At 32.7% G+C, this 17221-nt stretch overlaps 2 protein-coding genes across 2 annotated transcripts; one reads left to right on the top strand and one right to left on the bottom strand.

Annotated features, from left to right (window-relative positions):
- Nucleotides 1-5861: 5861 nt before the first annotated feature.
- Nucleotides 5862-8579, top strand: LOC133691197 (two-component response regulator ORR9-like). The gene is made up of 5 exons (XM_062111598.1): nt 5862-6315; nt 6508-6620; nt 7649-7726; nt 8022-8089; nt 8183-8579. The coding sequence occupies exons 1-5, from the start codon at nt 6102-6104 to the stop codon at nt 8439-8441; spliced, it is 732 nt and encodes a 243-aa protein (XP_061967582.1). The 5' UTR covers nt 5862-6101; the 3' UTR covers nt 8442-8579.
- Nucleotides 8580-10611: 2032 nt separating this feature from the next.
- LOC133691196 (protein disulfide-isomerase-like) lies at nt 10612-15010 on the bottom strand. The gene is made up of 10 exons (XM_062111597.1): nt 14758-15010; nt 14357-14387; nt 13977-14264; nt 13702-13890; nt 13468-13593; nt 12797-12934; nt 12589-12708; nt 12282-12399; nt 11243-11355; nt 10612-10966 (listed from the first exon to the last, which is right to left on the bottom strand). Exons 1-10 carry the CDS (start codon nt 14925-14927, stop codon nt 10742-10744), a joined length of 1518 nt encoding a protein of 505 aa, XP_061967581.1. The 5' UTR covers nt 14928-15010; the 3' UTR covers nt 10612-10741.
- Between the last annotated feature and the right edge of the window lie 2211 nt (nt 15011-17221).

The following is a 17221-nucleotide window of genomic DNA, read 5'->3' as shown; positions in this document are numbered from 1 at the left end:
GTTTTTATTAAAAAAAATAATCAAATTTTTTTAAAAAAACCAAAACCGGTTCAAACCAATTGGTTTCGGTTCGGTTATTTTAGGGAAAAATCTGTTCAAACCGATCAGCTTGGTTTTTTCGGTTTGGCTCTGTTTTTTCGAATTTTTTTCCAATTTTTTTCGCTTTGGGTTTGATTCGGTTTTTTTAGTTTTAGGCTTATAAAACCAAAATTGAACCGAATTGGTGAATTTTTAAAAAATTCTAATCGATTTTTTTTCACGGTTCGGTTTTTTCAGTTTTTTTTTCCAGTTTTTTCAATTTAATTGGTTTTTTGATTTTTTTTTTCCCACCCCTACTAAGATGTTATACTTTATTTTTTAAAAAAATCAATTTATCAAAGGCCACCCAAAAAAACATTATTTTATTACTTTTGAAACAAAAAAGTGTTTGGTCTTGGAAACTAAAACTTTTTTATCATTAAAATGAGTTTATAACCATTTCTTAATTCAATATTTTTTTGCTCCGGTATATTTTTATTAAAAGTTAATAGAATATTCTACACAAATTGAGATGTCAAAATCTCATCCAATGTTTTTCTAAGTTACTGGCAATAACTTTAAAAATACATATATGAAACTTTTTAATGTAATAATTTATAGTAGAGGATATTTTATTGTTTTTTTTTTTAACTCAAATCTTCACTGATACTTATATTAATAGTTTCAACTAAATTAAAAATATTTTAAAGAAAATCGGTGGCATTGCTCATAGTGAGCAAAATAACTGAGAAATTAAAAAAAAACTGACATACATTTAATAAAAAAAAAAAAAACAAAGCAAGATATCAAATTAAAAGAATCTATTAGAAATTTTTTTAAAAAAATGCTTGATTGGAGAGTTTTAGATTTGATAAAATCAAATAAATTGAATAGTTTTTTAAAAACAAAACCCACCCAGTCCATTATCTCAAAACCTTTTAAAAAATTCTAATTAAAAGACTCGAGAATTTTTTTTAAATAGGAGAATAAACCGAATCATTTCGTTCGAATTGATTTTTTTATTTTTTAAAAAATCAACTTGTCGAAATTTGTTTTATCCGAACTTACTGAGTGTACGTGGCCTGACGTGATCTGACGATTCCGGTTCCCCACCAAGCTCCACTGTGCTCTGTTTTAACATATACAGAGCGTGCGACACGTGGCAGACATTAATAGGGCCCCACAGTACTCAAGTATGAAAAAACCGAGTAATTAAAAACTTTCTACTTTGGACACCCTCGACGGGGACAGATTCGAAATTTGGGGAAGATTTAGAGCAGAGGGAGCTGGGACCCGCAAAAGATTATATTTGCTAGGGCCCACCAAAGATTTTCATATTTTTTGCTCTTTGTGGGCCCATTTCTTTGGGCCCTTTTTTTGTTTCATGTCCCCATCACTATTATTACAAGAAATTGATTGATTCTGTGCTCTTTGGCTAAGATTGATAGACATTCCATGCATATTGTGGTCCCAATTTTATCCTCTCAAATTTCTAATAATTATGTTGGCTTTGCGTTTGCAAGAATCCATTTCTATTTGAAATTTGCGTAGAAATTTCTTTGTTTTCCTCTTCTAATTGATGTTTACTTGAGAATAAACTAGTTGTTGGTTGCCTTCTTCTTTTTTTCTTCTTCTCGATGGCTGAATTATTATAAAATTTAATCTCTCTGATTTTATTTTATTTTTGTTTGAATTTAATAGCCATGTTCTTGAAACAACGGAGATTTTTTTCTCTATCAATGATGATGGTGGTTAAGGTGTATTTCATTTCATCAATTATAGTGCATCACTAGGCATATGCCTGCACCTTGTCGCAAGTTTGTATTTTTTTCTTATAAAAAATAATATTCAATTATGTTTTAAAAAATAAAAGAAATTAAATTTAAATAGTTGATTTCGTTTTAATTAGATAATAAAAGAATAAACAATAATAGCAAACAAATATTTTTTTCTTAAAAAAATAGATGAAACAATGGAAAAAAAATCATGGAGGCACAAAATTGGATAGAAAATAGAAAAAAAAAGTATGGGTTAACTTGCGATAGATAATTTAGGTAATAAGGGGCAAGTCAACCCATGGTAACTCGCAAAACTTATGGCTCAAGTCATAAGATTAGGATAACCCGATGAAAAAATCAAAGAAAACCACAGAGCCAATTCTTGATTAAAAAAATTAATGTTGAACGATGAAATAAAAAAAATGATAAAAAAATAGAATGTCGACATGCATCAACTTATCAAACTCATGACTCGGGTCATTAAACTGGAACCATCATACATGAAAAAATAGTGAAGCATAGTCCCTGACAAATTAAACGTCGAAGAATGAAACAAAGGGAAAATTAACGACACAAAATGATTTGAAATAGAAAAAATAATAATTAAAAGAATAAGAAGCAACAATGACTTAAATAGATTGAATCTGTCTGTACATAACCCGAGACGCATGTTCCTTGATTTCACATAAAACTAAGGATACATCCTATTAAAATGTTTTCAGGCTTCACCATCGGAAAAGTACACTGTAACTCGATCCACCGTATCACGTGAATGATATCATGTGCTCGATAGTTTTTTGTGGTATGAGTAACCATTATAGTCTATGTGTGATTGAGAAGTATTTAAGTTTTTTACGCGTGACAAGAGTCATTTCCCTGTCAATTCTGGGTTTATAATGAGCATACCCACATATTTTGTACTCGGTCAACTCTACATTTTCAAGGTAATGCAACATGTAGAAGCTTGGACACATATCAATTTTCTAGTATCCTAGATCAAGGGGTTTCATCATAGATTTAACCATAAAAACTCTCTTTCAGCCTATTCCATTCAAGTAATATGTTTTTCACCCATTTAACAATTTTATCATAACCGACCTCATTCGACCCATTATCCGACTTGATAGTGAACACCTATGTAACAATCGATAATTTATTATGATTTGTGTACCCATCCTATAATGGTTCGTTAGAGTTTTTAAAAATATCAAATAACATGATTGCATCTACATTAGGTTCTTCATCTACTATTGAACATTGACTAACATAACCTTGATTCATTCTCATCGCTTCCACAACCATATTCTTATAAAAGGTTATTATTGTCATTTACAACCCCATGCACATTGCTATAACTAGAAGTTGACCCAATCATCTTTTCTATTATGGTCTCGTAAGGAACATATGGTTCTTTGTATGCAAACCAATACATGTATCTCTTCATGAACTTTTTTTGTAAAAGATGCATCATTGCAACATATGGATCGAGAAACTTTTTATTTTTATACCTCTTAAATGACATCTAATACCGTCTTCACTAGTATTTCTCATATTAGATAATGCATAAATAATAAAATCCTGAATCCCATTACAATAATCCATCATATGTAACAATTCGGGAAAATCTTGATACATTCATGAACGATCATTCATTACTTATTTCAAACTTATATAAAATATTGATGACAACATGTTTTAATTAATTATATAAACTAAATAAATAACAGAACATTGGTTTGACTCAAACGTATTCAAACTATTTTAATAGTACAACTAATTCATTATCAATTATCTACATAAATTCAAATTTCTATACATTTATCAAAATTTTGAACTCAACAATAAAATTCATAAAATATAAAACAAACCCTTTAAATAAGTCATTATTGATTTCATCACAAAACACATAAGTCTTAAATTCAAATTAAATTTCATTCATTTACAAACAAATATAATTTTACAAAATCTCAAACAAACATTAACATGTACACGTCATATATTCATACAACACATTTCTATGGGAAAAAAATATAAAACAAGTAAACACTCAAAATAAATACATATACTACAAAAATATACAATAAAAATTAACATTCTAAAATTGAGTTCAAATAAAAAATTGGTATTTTTGTTTACTTGAAATGAAAAATTCTCAATAAAATTTGAACCAAAACAAGAATGTTGGCAAGCTAAGTGTTAGGGTAGCCGAATTTATAGTGAGAGGTTGATTTGAGATGAAATAAGGGGTGTGTTGTTTGTTACAAAGAAAAATAGAGGAAGAAAAAGAAATAGGGGGAGAGGAGGGTTGTTTGTCAGGTTATAAATTAAATATTACAGATGGATTTACTGGTGAATTTCAATCTATTGGTAATTTTGTCTGTAAAAATAACACGTCATCGTGTTTCTTGGCTTTTTTTTTCGTTCTTTCCTTTTCCCATTGTAATTCTCTCGGTATATACCAAAAGGATATTTTCATCGGTGTTTACCGATATATATTGCGAGAGTATTCAGTCGGAAAAATTCACCGTAATCTATTGACATAAATATTATGTTGGTATGTCCGTTTGTATTTGTCAATTTTCTGGTAGTTTTTACATGATAAAAAATACAAAAGTTAGTCCATAATAAATCAAATAATGAATAAAAAATTCAAAAAAAATAAAAATAGAAAAAAAATCCTAAAAAGCCACTAAAAAAGTCATGGGCCTGATACGTAGGCCAGAGACAAGGCAGCAAGCCTGAGTCTTTATTTTTTTTACTTTTGATAATGAGTTCTTTAAAAAAAAAGAAGAAAAAGAAGAAGACAATACAGAGTCTCAATCTCATGATATTGATATTACACACAAGTAAGAATGTGTTTATTTTTGTGCAATTTCTGATTTTAAAGCTATTTAAATCAAATCAATCATGGTTTAGAGTAATTTTTTAAAATCTATTTTTTTCAAACCTCAACTACAAAAGCTAACAAAAAAAAAAAAAAAGAAACTCTAGATATTGAGCTCTACCACTGAACTCGAAATTGTTAATCAAGTGATTAAAATGGTTATATAAACACAGTTAAACTGGTTTCACATCTTTTAGCTGTATTTTTAATTTTTAATTAGCATGTCAATATCTTAGATTTTTTTATTGGAATAGTTCTGAATAATATTTTATGCTTTAGTCAATGCTAACATAGGCGGAGGATTGGATGTCTGACGATTGTTCCACACACCTTAACAATGATGAGTTATGGCGTCACGGATACCGTTATATGATATGGCTCTCGTCTCGAATAGGTCACCATGGTTTTTTCCTCCTCCTTTTTTTTTCCTTGCAATTTTCAATTAGTCAAATAATATTAAAATAATATTTTTTTATTTTTAACATAATACATCAAAATAATATAAAAAATTATTTTAAAACAAAAATAAATTATTTTTTTTTAAGAAAATACTTTTCGACCACACACAAGAAGGGTAAAGTCACATGCAAATAATGTTGATTAGTTGGAACAGAATACCCCCATCAATCAAATTATCAAATCAAGAGCAGCATGCAAAGCAAGATTAATTTTCAATCAACTACAAGAAAAAGACAAAAGATTATGATATTTTGATAGGTTTTTACTTGCTATATTTTAATAACATATTTTTTTATTTTTTAAAATTTATTTTTAATATTCATATTTCAAAATGATACAAAAATACACAAAAAAAATTATTTTTAAATAAAATTTTTAATTTTTTTTTAAAATACTATTAAAATACAAAAACAAAATTTCTCCCGGTGGTTAGTTAAACCGCATTTTTCATACAAACCAACTAAAATCAAACATCCTCTTACACTTTAGCGTGGCCAACTGGGAACAAATGAAGATCTTGTGGATTTTCTTTAGCATTCAAACAAAATCCAAAGCAAGAAAAAAAGGAAGAGAGAGAGAGATGAGTGGTTGTACCAGCATTGTGTGGAGAAAGAATCCAGAGAGAGATAACAGCAGAAAATCACAGACATTAAAACACAAAAAAAAAAAAAATACTATGACATCTGTCCATTAAATATTCCTTCCCCTGCAAAAACATATACACTTGCTCCCTTACCTACTCAAGAAAACCTACGGCGCACAAACTCCTCACTTTCACCGCCAACTCCTCTACCTCTCATATCTCTCTCCCTCAGTCTCTCTCTCTCTCTCTCTCTACATAGCTACTAGCTATATAAAAAGGGCCCATACACGTATATGATGATGCGAAGAATAGCCCCCAACAACTGAAAACTAGAACAGTATATAGGCAGTGGTCCAATATTCTTTCATTTTGACCATAAATGGAGATAATGGAATCAGGTGCTGTTGATACACAACATCAGGAAGAAGAGAAACATCAGCAACAAAAGGAAGAAGAAGGAGAAGAGAAACATATGGAACAAAGGGATCAGGAGGGGGAAGAAGAAGAGAAACATTTTCATGTCCTGGCAGTGGATGATAGTTTTATTGACAGGAAGCTTTTAGAAAGGCTGCTTAAAGTATCTTCATACCAAGGTATCATGGAATTAATAAACCTTCTCTCCCACGCTTCTGGGCGAGAGACTGAGTGAGCTTGTTGCATAACTTATAATACCATTGATATAAGTTTTTGTGCTTTTAACCCAACTCTAATTGAATATTTGGTCTACCAGTTTCATCTTGAAGATATTGTGGATCCGTGTTCATATTGTTTTGTACTCGTTGCAGTGACATTTGTGGACTCTGGGGATAAGGCTTTGGAATATTTAGGTCTCCTTGATAGCATAGACAATGTCAATGCAACCTCTTCTTCTTCGTCGTCCCAATCACCACAACAAGAGGTGAGGTTGTCTTAGTTATTCAAGCTCCTCCCCACCCTGATCTTCCCCCCTCTCTTTCTGATTCCAAGTGATCTGATTCCTCGAGGGGAGTAAAGATCAACCTGTATTAATTATCACATATATTGAGCGGAGTATGTAGTGAAATATATATGACCAGGACTTGTTATTAATATATTTATAGTAGCATTTATTTCGTTGGAACCAGTGCTACAATTCATCCTTCGAATGAAAACCTGAGCTGTCATGCATGGATACCTGTCTGACTTTTTTAAGTTTGTGGTTCACAATCTTTTCTTAAGTGTTTCTCCATCATTTGTCAGAATGTTAATTCAGATGATCGTTTCATCTTTTCGAGGTGAAGTGTTCGTGAATTCTGATAGTTTTAATTAATGCCATCAGTTTGTTGTAGTGAATTCATCACTAGTACACCTGGAGAGATTTTCAGATATCCAGGAACTAGCTTAACTAGGTTTTGGAAGCTAGCTGTGGAAGAAATATATATATATATATATATATATATATATATATAGGTGATTAAAGAAATGCACATTTTATATGTTAACCATGATTTTAAGCTTTAATACTACAAATTTCATGTAAGGAAAGCTCAAATGGGCCACATGCACATTCAAGAGTTCAGCTAGAGCTCTATTCAATGCACTTGATAACCCGTGACAAACACATAGAAAGAAGTGGAGCTTCTGTTGTGCTTAACTTAGATGTATACTATCGCGCGCGTGTGAAAAGCTGAAATGGGTACTCTTTACAAGTTGAAATTAGCTAGCTTCTAAAGTTTCCTGGTCCTTTTTTCCCATCTTTTCACTGCTCTTTTATTTTTCCTTTCTCCCTTCAATGCCTCTTCTTTTTATCTTTGAGCCATGCACTGAAACTTGATCTAGAAGTTGGGAATCGTTGAAACTTACCGATTCCTTATGTTATATTCTCTCTGATTCTTCTTTTGGTCCCTGTGGTACAATAAATGTTCATACAGTGTTAATTTCTTTTTTAATCTTTTCTGTCAAATCCAGGGAATGAAAGTAAATTTGATCATGACTGATTACTGCATGCCTGGAATGAGCGGTTATGATTTACTCAAACGAGTCAAGGTAATATCACCGTATAATCACTAAACTCGCCGCCATCTCTTCTCCTGGGTGTCTTTATTATAATTCGAAGCATATATATGCATGGAAAATGAATGGTGCTATTAAATAATCAACAGCATTGCATCCTTACCATGGCTTGAAATATCAATAGCAATCTGGACACAGACTCATAAGGTGCAGAGCTAGCATCTACCACTAATGTTCTGGCACAGAATCTTACTAACCACATAAAAGGGTATAGCCGAGTGTGTATTTTAATCAAATAGTAATTTACCCTTTTTGCTTACATCTGCAGGGATCTTATTGGAAAGATGTTCCAGTGGTGGTTATGTCCTCAGAGAATATACCTTCCAGAATTAGAATGTAACCGTAACTTTCTTATAATCCCTTTATTTTTCCATTTCTTATCGACTAGAAGGAAAAAATGTTAAGCATCTCGAATATCTTTCCTTGTAGGTGCTTGGAAGAAGGAGCAGAGGAGTTCTTATTGAAGCCACTTCAATTATCAGATGTTGAAAAACTTCAGACTCACCTTCTAAAGTCGCTTGACAAGTACTCTTCCAAAAGGATTGATGACAACAGTTTTAATACTGACAGCAGCAACATTACTGTTAGCAACAAGAGCAACAGCAACAATATTGTTAGCAAGAGGAAGGCATTGTCTCCAGAGATTGAGGACAGAAGACCTAAAATGAAAGGATTGGCTGTTGTATAGGACAATGGACTAATAATATAAACAGATATATGACCTATTTTTGATAAATGGGTTGCTTATATATCTAGCGTGCGGCATGTATCATTACTCGGTGTTTTATCGGATAATATGAACAACAAGTTATTATACTGCTGATCACATCCACGTGCAATTCATAAAATATATATGAAACGAGCAGGATGTTTCGTTCCCAGATTTTGTCTTTCAAACCCAGTTTAAACTATCCATTTTCAGGTGCAAGTGCTTGCGCTGCAATGGAAACTCCGATCCATAGCCATTGCCTTCTGGACTGCTGAAAGTAAAAAAAAGAACAACAAAAGTGACCCTCACAATCCATTAATTCTTTTCTTTTTTACACTTACAGGTATATTTATTAAATCTGGCCGGGGTTCATCCGATCAAAAAATTAAATCTCAAATTACACGGGTTGATATAAATTAATTTAAAAAATATTTAAGCTTTTAATATAAATTTTTTTATCATACATATTATCTTATTGTTTTTAAGTTGAGATATTTAAATAAAAAAATTTCTTATTTATATTGAAAAAACACTCTTTTTTTATATATAAATAATAGCCTTAAACCGTAAAGTTTTTATGTGAACTCATTTTGCTTTTAGAATCTTTGATTGTAAAAACAAATAAAAAACAAATAAATGTTGGAAACATAAATCTGTTGGAAAAGGAGCTATAATGCTTTTGAGAAAGTAAATCACTAATGAACAGCCAAAATCACAAAGAATGTTAAATTGTAAGCTGGAATGGTTACAATCTCACAGTATTATTGACAAATTCACACCTAAAACTAAAAAATATGATAAATTTATTTTTAATAGGTATAGAAAACCTCAATAATCCTTCATAGGCACACTTAAAAAAATAAATATACCGCGAGTAAGGATTTGGTAATCTACCAAGCTTAATCTTACAAAAATTTAATAGTGTAATAAGCCTCGAACATGCTAAGTCTAATACTAACCCAAATGTATTTGGATTTAATAGTATGCCCAGAAAAAAAGAATCATAATTTTTTTTTAATCCTATTAAAAATAAATTTATCACATATCCAAACATGCGTGTAATTACTGGAAAAGGTAGATGACATAATAATAAGTGCTTGCTGAAATTTCCTCACAAAATTTGACATGAGTAGCAAAATACAATAAGAAGTAACTCGCAAGATCATCCCCTTCAGATGGAAATCTTTGATCATAATCATATGCGGTGCACATCGAAGAAGGTGAAGCAATGTTAAGCAGCCGCTTTTAAACTAAAAAATACATCTCCGATGATGTATTTAGGGTAGAAACCAATTTCCGACTAAAACCCATGAATTAAATTGTGAAATCAAGAACATGGAATTCCATGAAAAGCAGATGCACAATATTATAGTAACACTATTTTACCACTACCAAGTCGACATGTTATTGTGAAGAATTATGGGTTGCATTTCATAACATCTATTCAACGAGCTCGCATTTATAGCTCCAGAAGGTTACCAAAGGCCTTAAGAATTACACCAACAGGAGGGCAAGCATGAAAAAGGAGATAATCCTTCGTAACTTCTTGATCTAACTTTGATCCTTTCAACTCTCACATGCAACCGTCACCGAAGATTCACCACCAAAACAAGTCACTACCCAAATCTAGCCCAATACATCTTGCTTAAAGGGGGAAGGGAATGGGGGAAAAGTATTTATTGTCCTATGACAAACTATAATTTTCTAAGATATAATGGATAAATGTAAAATAAACCAAACTACTAGGGGTAATTTTCCCTATAAAATATCAAGCAAATCAATTTTAAGTTTATGTAAACAAACAAATTAGCTAGAGAATTAAATGAAACTTATATCATCAATCCTCAAACTCGCTTCATCTTGTACAGTTTGACACGATTAGGAGGGTGATAGGGTTTTGATAACCATTTCTTTAGGCTAACCATCGATATGATTCCACAGCAATCAGTATGCATATATAGGTAAACTCCCCTGCCAAATTCACGCCTCAAATCCCTCATGCGAGAGGGTCGACTTTACTAGCTATTCAGTTTGGAAAGCGCATGAAACATGAAAATTCGGTTTTCGGTATGGAGCGATGCAAAGAATAATGACGGCGGAGTGAAAATTCTACAGCTCGGCCAAAAACCAAAAACAGGCAAAAAAAGAGTATAGAAACCAGTTCTCCCTTTTGCTTATAACCGTTCTTTTTCCCTAACAACGAAAGATCAGAGCACATAGTGATTATTCAGGACTAACTATGCCCAAAATTGATACATAACTAAATAGATATGTTTTTCTCAAAGTTCATCTTTAGCTGGCTCTTGTTCTTTAGCTGGCTCTTGTTCTTTTGCAGGTTCTTGTTGGCCAATTTTATCCCTGTTCTTCTCAATGAAATCAATGATGTCTTGCTTGGTCCTATCTCCTTCATACTGCACCAACTTTCCAGTAGCTGACCTAAAGAAAATTGTGGGGAATCCTTTGACGTCGAAAGTATCACTTGGGATATCATTTGCAGTTGCGTCCTACAGGTGCCACAAAAAATTAGTGAAAACCGTATAGTCTAAATATCAAGGAAAACTGATACGCCAGAGAACCAGTGGATGCGTGAAGGGTTTGGCTAGTAGTAATTTTCTTTGAGCAAACAAGTAGAAAAATCAAATGAAAAAAAAAAAAAAAACAAAACAGTGAGCAGCCAATCATTGTAATGACCCAAACGTATCTGTAATTATAATACCTCGTAAAAAATTTAACGAAATAACACGCATGACTTCTTCAGACAGGAGATGAACAAAACTTACAAGCTTGGCAATAACAACATCAGCATCGCTTTGATACGAGATAGCAACTTCCTCCAAGATTGGCGCCAATTTTTGGCAGTGACCACACCAAGGGGCATAAAACTCCAAAAAGACTGCAAAGGAGGACAAGCCGCCAAGTTATATGGAAGTCAAGTATCACCGCAGGTTATAGAGAAGAACTAAAACTATAGAAGACAGGAGAGGAAACATCCATTTAAAACATCATAAATATCACTTAAACGAGGAAGGAGATAAGGGGTAGTTTGGGTGTGTGGCCCATGTGGGGAGGGAAGACCCATTTCATCTGATATGCATGAGACAAAGGAGAAAACAATAAAAGGAAGAACAAAGGTGATTTTGTGTACCAGGAAATATGATCTCCCCTCTGACCAGGGGATAGAACCCAAATTCTTTTGTAAAACTGCCATATAGTTACAAAACAAGAGGGCAGAATATGGAAAGGAAAATGACCACAACAACCAGTAACCATGCACTAAGTTTCACCTCTGTTGCCAAAACGAATTGAGAAAAACTAAGGGCCACCACAAATTACTTAGTTACTCAAACATGTGTTATAATGGATGCCATAAAAACTGTTAAGATAGAACACAACCCAGAATACAAAATGAGGTACAAAGAACAGATGAGGTTCTCCTCTAATATCTCAGAGATTGAGTGCAAATAGCCTAACTAATAATTTTGTGAACAACTTGTAGAAACTGGCAAAGAGGAAAAAGGTACACAGAGAGCACTTGCGCATCACTAAAATAAACAGCAATGATGCCATCCAATGGAACCATCAGGAAAGCACCAATGAATCCTAATCTAGGAATATAGCGAGGAAAGAATTAATGAACTCTAGAATCTAGCAAAGAAATTAAAACCATACACTAGGCACCAGCGCATCATTAAAATAAACAAAGATAAATTAAATGAAACAAAACCATCAGGAAAGCACAGATTGCAGTGCATAACAATCTAACAATGTAGTGGAAAAAAAAGAACTGATGAACCCTACAAAACTGCAGATTATTCGTACCATTTTTTCCAGATTTGGTAACCAATTCATCAAGGCTGTCAGCAACAACAACTTTCACTGGCTCATCATTAACTTCAGGGATAGGTTCGGATTTCTTAAATGGTGGTACCTTGCCTTCCTGCACAGTATTTCAGCAAGTATTTTACATTTCACGAAGGTTTTGCTAATTAATGACAATTGAACACAGAGACCGAATCCATTGGCCTATTGCCCTTCAACTGAAAATTAAGTACCATCATCAAGCAACTCGAAACAGAGCAAATCATAGTGAAACATTTCATTATGAATATTAAAACACCAACATCACCTTGTATTCCTTCAACCAAGGAGCAATTTGATCAGACACCAAGTTTGCCTTCAAGTATTTCTGTCCATCAGTAGTCTGTATGACGATAAGAGGCACTTGGTCCTCTTTGAGTCCAAAATACTGTTCATCCATGCAAATCTTTCAAAGATTAAAAACATTTCGAGTAAAAAATAGAACAAGTGTACCATGTAAAAGAAGCCTTACTAACCTGCAGGGCACCTTGACTAGCCTCAACATCTCCCAGCAAAAAAACTAATCCATCTCCTTTGTGTAGCCCAGCAACTTCTTGATACTTAGTTCTAATGGAATCGGCATTTTCACTGCTGAAGTTCATAAACAACATAGCCTGCAATTGTCAATCAGGTTCTTAGAAGATCCATAAAATATGGTATAAAAGAAGACATGAATGGAAGTCACCAACAATTCATATGATAAACCCACCAATACTTTTCAAAAAGGAGTTTAAGTGAAATATTAATGCAAGGAATAAAAAGGCAAAGACCTTATTGTATCTGCTGGACATGGCATGACACACTGTAATTTCATGAAGGGATGCAGAGAAAAATCTGGAATTAAGCACGTTTTGAAGGAATGAACAGAAATGATTTGGAACCTTCTTAGAAAAGTTTTTTTTTCTTGCAAGTTAATGTTCGACGCAGAAAAAGGAAAATCAGGAATTCAACATTATGGTTCAAGCTATCCGTTTCCCTTTCTAACCTTCCAGGCTGTAAAGGCGATGGAATGTAGTGGAAGGGGACTACCAAACCCAATCATCCTAAGAGTATCAATGTTTAAAGCAATGCATAATTTAGTAATTTTTAAACATGCACTTTGTAAATTATCAACACATGCCAACACTAAGAGTTCATGTTTTTATACCTTAGCAAGGGGGCTGTCAAAATATTTGACAACAAAAGGGTGATTGCTTGGGTCTTTATTGAAGAGAGTCACAATGGGGATGCTGGACTCTTCAACAAACTTCTCAAGAGCATCCACATTGAAGTCCTGCAAGCATGTGGCTTTGTTAGAAGAAACCAGTGATTCACAAGATAGTTGAAGATCTGGAAAAGGATAGACAATTTTACATCAAACCCACTGTAAATAAAGCAATACCTTAGAATCAACAAAGAGTTCATCAAATGGCTTGAACAATCTAACTAGGGGTCCAGAAACTGATGATTCCCCGCGTGGAAGGTACTTAGCATCCAAAGTATGGCCGAATTCATAGTCAGAACGCAATTTCTCTGCTACAGCCAAAAAATTCTCAAACTCGTCCCCAGAGAACTTTGGGAACACCCCAACCTGCAAAACCATAATAATAACTGTTCACGTGCAAAATTCAGTCACAGATAAAAAAAAGAGTAAAAGGCGTCAGAAGATGAACTTACAATTACTACTTTCTTGTCACCAATGAAACCAGTAGCATCATCATCTGATTTTAATTCAGCAGAAGCAGGACCACTTTGTTTCTTCAGATACTCAACAATTCCATCTGCCTCACGAGGACCTTTGTATTCTTGAACAGACTTCCCTCCCTTTCTCAAAATTACAATAGTGGGGAATCCCTTGACGTCATATTGACTAGCGATCTCTTTGTTAGCATCCTCATTCGCATCAACTTTGGCAAGAACAACTTGAGGATCATTGCTGCTCAGTATAGAAGCAGCTTTCTCGTACTACAAAAGAGTATAACAATAATCCCAATCATATAACCATCATCCCAATCTTAATCAAGGCAATCAGATAATTATAAAGAAAAGCTGTTTACCTCTGGAGCTAGCTTCTTACAGTGGCCACACCTGTTAGTAAAACACAAAAGATTTAAACTCTAACCCAAAATCAATTCCAAAAGGATTTTTCAAAATTTGATATAAAATACATCAATAGATTAAAAAAATTTAAAAAAAAATGATAACTTCATCATCAAAATTTATACATGACGAAAAGGTCACTTTGCAGTTACAAGATCTAACTTCAATCCCATTGCTAAAACCGTAATTTAAAAAATAAAAGCAACAAATTACTAGATCTAACATTAGATCAAGAATCACATGATAAAGCATAAAAAAAACGAGATCCATAAGAACAAACACGATTAACCATATTTAAAAAAAAAATAGTGAAAGAACCAAGAGAAAAGGGCAGACAGAATTGAATTGTAGTGTGTACCAGGGAGCGTAGAATTCGACGACGATGAAATCGTGCTTGCTAACGGTCTCATTGAAATTGGAGTGATCTAGAGTCAACACGTACTCCTTTGATTCATCCTCTCCAGCAGAGAGCGCTACAATTAGAGAGAGGAGGAATATACAAGACCAGAACGAAACCGTAGAAGCCATTGCTGGTTGGTTGAGAGGGAGTTTCGACTTTCTTCTTGTTGAAGTGGGTACAGGGTTTTATGGAGGCTTGTGAGTAGCAAGAGAACGAGACAAGCATGGAAGTAGCACGTGGCATCTTTTGCAGATATTTTTATATATTTAGCTTCTCGAGTATTTTTTTTTTTCTGCCTACTCGCTTTGTCTGTGGTGGCCTATCCAGGTGGATGGTTTTCATTGGTCTAGTCGCGTCATGCGTAGATATTCGGTAAGTTGAATATATTAAGGTAAGTATATATCTTGTATTCTTGATTTTTCCCTAGGGGAGTAGTATGGGTTAGACTGGTATTGTTTCGGTGGTGCCGCGCGTATAGATGGGGAAAGTTTCAACCAATTGAATAAGAAAACGTCAGAGTTGCAGCATTCTAAAATTGTTTAAACTTTAAATCAGTGGTCCGCGTGATTTGCTGCTGAGGATCTGCTACTTACAGTGTACACGTATGGGATTGGGCCTCTTTTGTTTTTTAGCTTTGATTCCATCTTTTTTCAAGGAATTTTGCTTTATTGCGATTATTAGATACTAATGACTGGGTTAATTACAACGTTCGGATGCCATTTTTCACCCTTTTCTCGGTCAACTATATGAATTTTATTTTATTATAATTTCTTGCTCTGATACACCAATTTTTTAGATGTCCTAGTAAGTGCATTTTGTAAGAAAACTTCTTCTAATTTTTTATTTTTTAGCGTGGAACTTTTTTTCTTTGGAAGAATTTCCTTCGAGATAATATTATATTAAATAAAAATTAATTTAATTTAAAATAAAAGATGTTAGCAAAGATTGCGGTAGGAAAAAAAAAGTTAAGGCTTCACTATCCATAACTTGCACTGACAAAATTAAAATAATAATAATAATAAACAGTGTCACATTATCTTGATACATTTTCTTTTAACTTGCATTGACAAAAATGATTTTTTAAAAAAATAGTAATTATGGTTAAAAAAATATTATTTCACTTGAATAGTCCGGAGATACATCAATAAAAAAATTAAATTTGAAATGAAATTTGAAAATACATGTTTCCTACTTGTTTCAGATAGCTTAAATTTTTAAGTAAAATTTATTTTAATTTTTGCTCCCTTTTAGTATCAAATTGTGCTCCTAATAAAAAAAACAATATTGTTGTTTTTCATAAGATTAACAATTTGTTTATGATGATATTATCAAAAAATTTATGGATAATTATAATTTAATAATTTCAAACCTAAATTTAATTTTCTCATTGATATTGAATGAGAAAAATATATCTATTTTTTACTTGTATTCTTTTCATATATATTTTTTATCAATTTAAGAATCCATTCAAAAAAAAAATATTGACAAGATATATTAATAAAAAGAGAAGGAATTATACTAGAATTTTCTCGATGGAGTTTAAATTATTTATTTTCTAGCAGAAAATAATCTTGTTATGTATGATTGAATTAAAAAAAAAACAAAAAAGCTTCCCATGACATGAAATTAGATATCGTTATACACATCTTTATCCCAACTTTTCAACTTAACTTTTAATTGGAATCAATAGATTTATTATCATTTATTGATACATAATTTTTAATCTGTTTTATTAAATACATGTATTCATTTTTTAATATGCAATTATATTTTTTCTTGATGACAAAAAAAAAAGTTATACTAAATTAGATTCTCTGTTCAGATAAATGACAAGCCATCTGCATCAAATTTGAGAACTATTATATAATAATAAATAAATTACAGGTACAGTTAAAATAATGCTACTCTAACCAGGTAAACTTCTATCATGTGATTCTACAGTGTTTGACCGGTAGTTTTGAAAAAGAAAAAAAAAAGGTGTACTCAAATAAATAAAATTAAAGTCTGTGTATTTGAATGAGATAAGGTTAAAATTAGTGTACCGATATCCTGGCTGTCCAAATAATTTACTAGTGACACTCGTGTGTGTACGTGGACGGTTGATGCTGATGAATCAGATCCCATCCAACGGTCAACGAGGAGAGGTAAATAGCGAGGTGTGAAGACCTGCAGGGCCTCTCTCGTCTCAATACTGGGATTTTTTATTTTTTATTTTTTCATTTTCCAAGGAATAAAACAGCTTCTTCGAATTCAAAGGGTTGCGACACTCACGCCGAACTGTTGAGGTCTTAAAAATTATTTCGGCGCAGCTGGGAGAATACGTGAGTACGTTACTGTAGCACAATACACGACCGCTCGGTTTCTTAAACAATTCGGTTTTTTAGAAATAATTTCATCCTCACGGGCTATATACTACGCTAGT

The sequence above is a fragment of the Populus nigra genome, chromosome 4, assembly GCF_951802175.1.
Source record: "Populus nigra chromosome 4, ddPopNigr1.1, whole genome shotgun sequence".
In the NCBI taxonomy this organism is placed as follows: domain Eukaryota; kingdom Viridiplantae; phylum Streptophyta; class Magnoliopsida; order Malpighiales; family Salicaceae; genus Populus; species Populus nigra.
This window is presented reverse-complemented; position numbering and strand designations above follow the sequence as displayed.

What these genes read in the sequence shown, in the direction of transcription:
- LOC133691197 (XM_062111598.1), top strand. Translation starts at nt 6,102, where the DNA reads ATGGAGATAATGGAATCAGGTGCTGTTGATACACAACATCAGGAAGAA. An exon ending in ATTTACTCAAACGAGTCAAG is followed by an intron (nt 7,727 to 8,021) that starts GTAATATCACCG and finishes TTACATCTGCAG; the next exon opens with GGATCTTATTGGAAAGATGT. An exon ending in ATACCTTCCAGAATTAGAAT is followed by an intron (nt 8,090 to 8,182) that starts GTAACCGTAACT and finishes CTTTCCTTGTAG; the next exon opens with GTGCTTGGAAGAAGGAGCAG.
- LOC133691196 (XM_062111597.1), bottom strand. Translation starts at nt 14,927, where the DNA reads ATGGCTTCTACGGTTTCGTTCTGGTCTTGTATATTCCTCCTCTCTCTA. An exon ending in GTGACAAGAAAGTAGTAATT is followed by an intron (nt 13,891 to 13,976) that starts GTAAGTTCATCT and finishes ATGGTTTTGCAG; the next exon opens with GTTGGGGTGTTCCCAAAGTT. An exon ending in TTGACAGCCCCCTTGCTAAG is followed by an intron (nt 12,935 to 13,467) that starts GTATAAAAACAT and finishes TGACAATTGCAG; the next exon opens with GCTATGTTGTTTATGAACTT.